Source organism: Alligator sinensis, unplaced genomic scaffold, assembly GCF_000455745.1.
Source record: "Alligator sinensis unplaced genomic scaffold, ASM45574v1 scaffold448_1, whole genome shotgun sequence".
In the NCBI taxonomy this organism is placed as follows: Eukaryota; Metazoa; Chordata; order Crocodylia; family Alligatoridae; genus Alligator; species Alligator sinensis.
The window spans coordinates 1057592-1065065 of record NW_005841870.1 but is presented as its reverse complement, the minus strand read 5'-3'; the positions used below and the strand labels follow the sequence as shown (position 1 = coordinate 1065065).

Below are 7474 nucleotides of genomic sequence, written 5' to 3'. Positions count from 1 at the left end.
TGAGATGACCACATAGCGTATGAGAAATCAGTTGACAATGAATTCTGTTGACAGCAGGCAGCCTCAGCTATCATCCAGCAGTCTGTGCTTTATAAACAGGGCTGGCGGGGGAGGGCAGAGGTTGAGGCCTGTGCCGGGCAGTAGAAGATCTTACTGATTCTGGCAACTATTGTAGCTCAGTGAATATTATGAAAACGATATCTACTATGAGCTCCTTTAACATTTCCATCAGCAGACAGACAGGGCTGCCAGAACGAACCAGTGCTCACTAATAACCTGTGTATCAGAGAAAGTGATACTCAAATTATTGTCAAAGCTTAGTGAAATAGTTTGCCATATATCTTGTAAAGATGCATAGCTTTGTGCCTATGCTTGTTTTTAAAAAAGGCAGAAAGAACTGGATTTTAAAAAAGGCAGAAAGAACTGGATTTGACCTTAAGCTCTTTGGATCAAACACACAATTCCCCTCCCTGACTTTGTAGATCAAAAGTCCATTATCTCATTAAATAGAAAGCTCTCCCATTTCTGAGAAAAGTCATCATATTCTCATGGTGGTAGGGAACACTCTCTCACACCTACTCACACATCGAACAGAAGAACTTTGGGTTACTTCTTAGTCCTCTATTCTTAGCAGCTTTTCCTTATAGATTCATAGATTCATAGATGTTAGGGTCGGAAGGGACCTCAATAGATCATCGAGTCCGACCCCCTGCATAGGCAGGAAAGAGGGCTGGGTCTAGATGACCCCAGCTAGATGCATATCCAACCTCCTCTTGAAGACCCCCAGGGTAGGGGAGAGCACCACCTCCTTTGGGAGCCCGTTCCAGACCTTGGCCACTCTAACTGTGAAGAAGTTCTTCCTAATGTCCAGTCTAAAATGGACATTGTGAGGTCATTGTCTCCTTTTGAGAATGGGCTTTACTATAAAGAAGGAATTGAGTGGTAGTCTGGTACTAAGGAGGTCCAGATTCAATTCTTTGTGTAATCTTGGACAGGTCTCTAAGGTCCACATCTTCAAAAGGTATGTTGGCTAGGGTGGCCATCATAGAGGAAAGTCTGGTTGTCCTCTGTCCTCTATTGATACGAAACTGGACACCTTTATGTGATATAATGGTGTTGGCTTTCGTATCAATAGAGGACAGAGTAGCAGAAAACTGGTATGTCCTCTGTGATGGCCACCCTAATGTAGGCTCGTCAATGAAATGAGGATAGGAGCATTCCCTACGTCCTCAGTGTTGTGAAGACAACTATGCCCTAACAGGTTGTGAGATGCCCTCTTGCCATGGTGACGGGGGTTATTAAAGTCTGTAGTACAGGCTAGAATCCTGCCCCTCTGCTAGGGCTGAGTTGGAGGAGCATTGGCTAACTTGGTTTTGCTTGTTAGCTCTCCTTTCCGTGGACCTGCAGCATGCAGGCAACTTCTCAAACTTGGTTGATTGAGGCTATTTGGTTCTTTAGCTGTTTTAACAATTTTCTTCTATTCAATGCAAAGAAGTTTTTCAAAATGAAACCACCAATGATTCTTCCCTGAGTTATTTCAATATTTTATAACAGGCCTAATTTCCCTGAGACACTCCCATCCCTAGCCTGGGTAAAGAAACAGCAAGACATGGAAGATAAGATGACAGGGCATGTGATGTCCCTCTGCTCCTGCATAGCTTTTTAACATCACTTCAGAAAGATGTGATACAAGCTAGTATCCTATGAGTGATGAAGCTCCACTCATAGGCAGACAATCTGTTATTCATAGGTTTGGGCTTCAGGTGTGGGCATCAATATATACTGGAGAGAGGTAGGCCGGAGCTGAAGTCCAGGCTGGAACTTCTGATCCAAGTGTCATATCTCCAGAACAGATGGCCTTGAAAGCCTAGGTCTGGAAAAGGCTGAAATTGGAGTTTGCATTCCAGATTCTATCCTAAGCTTTCCTGAACTTATAGGACTTCCCCTTGAGATGTTGTTAACAAATTTTAATAGGGGTGGATTGGTAAAAAATAAACTTTAAAAGGATCCTTGCGTCATTCCAACCAATGTGAGAAGTTTATTGATTAAATGACAAAGCAAGATTAATAGCTGAGGAAAAGTATAATCTTATCAGATACGTTTTGTCTGGCACAAATCAAAGTTGGCCAGGCTCTCAGGCTCCACAGCAGGGGGTCTTCCAAACAGTCCTACAGGCAAACAGTCCAGCAGGTGTCTCATAGAAATCCCCAAATCTCCCCCTAGCCTAGACTTACTAGTTATAGATGGCTGGCAAATGTAAGCCTCATATTCTAATAAACTCTGTTTGGTTTTATTTAAATTTCTTTGTTTCACTGAAACTTTCAGAACTGAATTAAACCAGGTCTCTTGTGGACCAGAAAAGTGTCAATTAGTTAAGATTTATATCCTTGAGAAAGCAAAAAGGACCAAAAGGGAAACTTGTATTTTATTTCCCTTCCATTTACACTAGTTTGTTACCTCTATACTTTAGTTTATAGTCTGATGAGGCTGCTTTGTTCTTATAATTTATCTAAACATTTTAACAAAAATACATTTATTATAGCAAAGTAACATTCCATGTATTGGCTACATTAATCGCAACTTATGGTCCTTTCTTATAATGTTCCTAGCTTTCACAGATTTTAACCAAGTGTCTGCTGCTCACTTTGAAATGTAAATGTAGCTCCCTACTGTCTTATGTCACAACAGCCCCTTTAAGCAGTTTGGGACCCACCCCTGTACAAGTCTGTCAGTAGTAGCTCCAGAATCAGTTAAAGGGCTTTCACATATGATAACTATGCTAGGTCTTTGCCAACAATGTCAGAGAGGCATAAAATCTTGTAATGAAAAATAAGTACCCTGTATGGGGCTGACTCCCTTGGTTCATCATATACTGTAAGCATACCCATGGTCTTTGCCTGCCTCGTAAATAGTTCAAGAACCATCCAGACCTATACAGGCCTGAGGTTGCTACTGATAGTAAGAAGCAGCTGCTGTCTTAGAGGTGACCATTCTTAATATTTTAACTTCATATTTATTATGGTTTGATTTCCTTTTCAGAACTATCTACGAGACCAAATTACAAAAATAAAGCACCAGCTACTTGGTGCACAGGACTTGGACATTACAAGATAAGAAACTGCTCAAACAGCTGTTGCATTTGTTGTAAAAAATGATTTAGAAAACAACCCCAGCACACATGATTTATTGCAAAGCAGACACAGGTTGTACATTTGCTCTAGGGAACAAGCCAGAACTAACATATAAAGACCTGTAAGGCCTTTGATTTCTGGGTAGGCACTTGTCTGGAATTATTTAAGAATAGCACATCCTGTACTTGAGCAGGATCTGGCTTAAACACAAAACTGAGGGAAGGTACAGGCACTTAATATTGATTGGAGATAATCTGCATAAAATGCCACAGTCTGAAGCCACTCCTTTTCACTACAGAGGAGTGGTCTATGTGGAAACAGGTTCTAGCTACTCAAGATGTATGCTGGGACCAGGCATCTCAAAAGACCATGCACTCCTACTGAAAACGAAGGCAGCCAATTACTGCATTACTCTGCAAAACATGGTTGGCTTGTGGGTTACAACTTGACTAGGCTGGTATTAGGGGAAGAAAGTAAAGTAAAAGGAAAGCTCTTGTTTCTCATCAGGATTTGTAAACAAGGCCAGGCTTTGGGTCAAATATTGTTCTGAGCAAGCCAGAATCAGGACCACCCCTCTAGAAGTATTTAAGAGTAGATGCCCATCTGTAACTCCACTAGTTTGCAAGACTCTCTTCAGTGTTGGTCTGGCTGTAACAACGTTTTATCCAACATATACCTTAACGAGCATTTGCTAATTGGTAGTTAAGCAACAATGAAGACTTTTAATGGCTGGGTTTTCCTGCTACTAGTAAATGGGGACTAAAAGAATTGTATTTATAAAAGGCCTTCGTCTTGTAAGACTGTCAGTTTCAGCTTCCTTGAAATGAGCAAAGTGTCTCATTCCAATACATCCCTGAGTACACAGCAGCAAATCTCAAACTTATCTTTATAAAAATAGAACAAATTCCATTCCTTAAAGATCTTTTTCATTAATGTGATAGGGGCAAAGATGAGAGGGGCTGGGAAGTATAAGCATTCCCTTGGCACCAAAGTTCTTATATACATTTATACTGAAGGTGAATGTGGCTCTCTGGGCACCATCCTGAGAGACTCCTGAAGTCCAGTCTGGATATCTTCAAATGTTCATTGCCAGGCTGATAAACTAGTATAGAGAAAAGACCAGATATTAAGATCAATAAGCTCAGTTACTGACATTAAGCAAGAAAAAAAGAGAGGCCTGTACAGCTCTATCTTGTTTTGAATCAGTGCCTTCTGATGCCTGTTCCAAAGTGGGAGTGCCTGGGCCTAGCTGCAGCCGAGAGGTATTTTCATTAGACATGACGATGAGAGTCCAGCACCTATTCATGGCTAGCAGACAAGACAAGAGGACACGTTCTTCCTGCACCTACACAAGTCAAAAGGCGAAGTAACTCAACTTACTTAACTGAAATCATTCTGAGGGGGCATAAAAGACAACAAAATTAGGCCAGGTATTATAAGAAAGGAAGTCTTGGGGTGGCAAAAAATTGAAAGAATGTAACAATTCCCAATACTAGGGATAGAACCTGGAAACCAGGCACCTCCTTCACATAAGGTTGTTCAGTTTAAGCACCTTTATTTAAATGAATTTCCAAGTGTCAGAGTATCAGGTCACAAAGTAGAGGTCACCATCCTCAGTGAGGTCCTGAACAGCATGGAAATTCATTTGGAAAAGCTGGGCTCACACTGGAAACAAGGTTGCAAGCCCTGAAACACTAAGGACTGCTGAGCTAGGTGGTGACAATGTTTCCTGGTGTTCACTGCATCTGTCCCTTGCACCCACCTGTTGCCTCTCATTTTATGCTTGGATTGAAAAATCAACGAAAAGATGCTGATTAGCATGTGAAGCCACTGGCATGGCATGCTGGCTGCCCATCAGGTGCAGACCACAGTAAAAGGTTGTCATGGATACTCAGTGATTTGGAGAGAAACAGGAGGCAATCTACTCTGAGCAGCTACACTGAACCCAGGAAGAAAGAAGGGTAGCATTGAATGTGAAATGGAGCAAAACTGTGAGCAATCAGCACAGAGGAGAAAGGATTAATGCAACAAGGGTAAAATCTTGGCCCAGTTAGAGTTGGAAACAAACTCCCATTTAGTCCATAAACATTCCACTATTTTAGTTTCCAGTGAAGTAAAGACCATACCTCACTTATGTTCAGGTTAACGACTTCCTTGTTTTTCATGCTTAGTTCCTGGAATACCCCTGAAATAAAGTTCAGAACATAATATACTTCATCCATATTCATAGGCATAAGGTTTCCATATCACACTTTATCTGCAGCTGTTCCCCAGAGAGGGAGGATTTGGCATTCTGTCCAGGCTTATTATATATGAGTGGTGAACCCTTACTAAGCAAAACTCCTGTTGACTTCCTGAGATTTCTTGCCTGAGCAAAGATTTTGGCATTTGACCAAGAGTTGGTGGTTTGGGTATGGTAAGCAACCACGTTTGGGAACTTGTCTGCACTTTATCCTGGCTACCTGCGTTCCTTGATTTGGAAAAATTATGGTGGCAATACAGTAAAAATAACTGTCTCTCTCTTTTTCTCTCTCCTCTGCTTTCCCCCACTGCCCTTTCAGTATTTGACTCTTCTTTTCCTTTGCAGGCTGGAACCAGGAAGCAAATGAAGCAAACAAATTTAAAAATAAAAATGTTTAAGAAAGTTAACTAAATTGTCTTTGCTCCTAATAAAGGGGTTGGATTTGGTTTGAGATTTAAGCCCAGTTGAGGATCACTTCTCAGTTTACCCAAACTGGTTTACACACCCTTCTTAACAGGTTTTATTCATAAGGAAAATGATCACCCCCACCAGAACTGAGAAACAGAATTCATAATTCTATTATAGCTTATATATCTTCAGACAAAAGCAAAAAAAATGTTTAAAAGACATATGATGTGAGCACCAGCATGTGTCTTACAGCTGGGTCACCAGAAGCATTTAAGCTGGCATCCTTCAAGATCACAGTGGAAACCTTTTCCACTGGATGGATTATTCTACTAACTGAGAGCAGCCACAAACTGTTATCCACCAGCGGACCAAATTTTGGAGGGGACGTAACAGACATTTTGCCACTGTGTTTCCCATGCTTTCCAGCTAGCTGTGAGGCATAGGATCCATTTACAATGAGATATTTTTTTTCCATTAGCAGCAGGATGTGTTTTTATTTCATGGGAGGGGAACTGTTCCAAAAGCAAATAATAAACACAGCCCTTGTTTGACAGGAAAGCAATTAAAACTACATAGTTGATTTCAAATATTACACTGGAGACTCCACTGAAATGATGTTTAATGGGAACAAACAATTGCAGCAGAAATGGATACTCACGGCTTGCATTCTCTAAGCGAATTAAGCAGTTTAGGAAATCGTCAAAATCAATCTGGAACTGTTCATCAGAATATCTCAGGACAATCAGCTGCAGCAGGTAATTATTGAGTTGAAAGCCTGTATATGTATACAAACGCACATGCACAGTAAGCAACTTAGTAGACCTGAAAGGAAATCTATGAATCTTTAATAAATGTTGTAGATCAGAGGCTGAGAACCTTTATAAACTATGAAATAGAGCAACCCAGCTCCAGTTTGAGGAGGACTAGGTGGCTTTGGTAGCCCCCTACCCCTGCAGTGAGGCCAGTCATCCAGGAGCTGTGCCCGTGCTGCCACCACTTCTCCCAGCCCCACTGTCCAGCTGCGGTGTGAACACAGCTTCCAGCTGGTGAGGAGCTGCACTAGAACTGGGCAGCTACAAACTGTGTCCGTGCTACTGACACTTTTCCCCACACCCCCTTCAGCCTCACCTTCCAGCTGCTACACAAGCACAACAGGAAGCTGCCCAGGACAGCTCCCTACCAGCTGAAAGCTGTGCCCATGCCATAGCCAGCAGGAAGAGGGTGGAGAGAAGCAGCAGTGGCAGGAGCCCAACTGCTCACTGCCCAGCTCTGGCACAGGTGTTTGCTACCTGGCCCTGGTGTGGGCATGGGTACAGGCAAAATGCTCCAGCTCTGCTGGCTGGATCCTGTGGCTTTGTGTGCCAGCTGTATTTTGTCAACCTCTGGCCTAGATATTAGTTGAAAAATCTGCCTCCAGCAGAAACTGAACTAATAGCAAAACAATTTTCATCTGAAATAAATATTGGATTCTGAAATGAGAAACTGTTGACTTGTTGATGTTTTCACTCCATGCATTGTTCATTCATAGAAAGAATATTCTGCCTCCATGAAGTTTCGAGGAACTTTTGCAAAACTGGATTCTTTTAACAAATGCAAAGTAAAACGCAAATCCATGTATATAGTTTATTTTCCTCTCATCCAGCCTTCTAGTAGAGGTGATCTCTGCAACAGCATGTTTTAAGGCCCCCCCCCC

General features: G+C 41.9%; 1 protein-coding gene across 1 annotated transcript in view; it reads right to left on the bottom strand.

Annotated features, from left to right (window-relative positions):
* Window positions 1-4155: 4155 nt before the first annotated feature.
* The window catches only part of CAPN9 (calpain 9), a 48576-nt gene continuing 45257 nt past the window's right edge, over window positions 4156-7474 (bottom strand). Inside the window, exons 18-20 of the mRNA XM_006016979.2 lie at window positions 6440-6556; window positions 5258-5316; window positions 4156-4233 (exon numbers count right to left, since the gene is read on the bottom strand). Coding sequence (XP_006017041.1) covers window positions 4207-4233; window positions 5258-5316; window positions 6440-6556 — 203 coding nt within the window. The 3' untranslated portion in view covers window positions 4156-4206. The remainder of the gene's footprint in view (window positions 4234-5257; window positions 5317-6439; window positions 6557-7474) is intronic.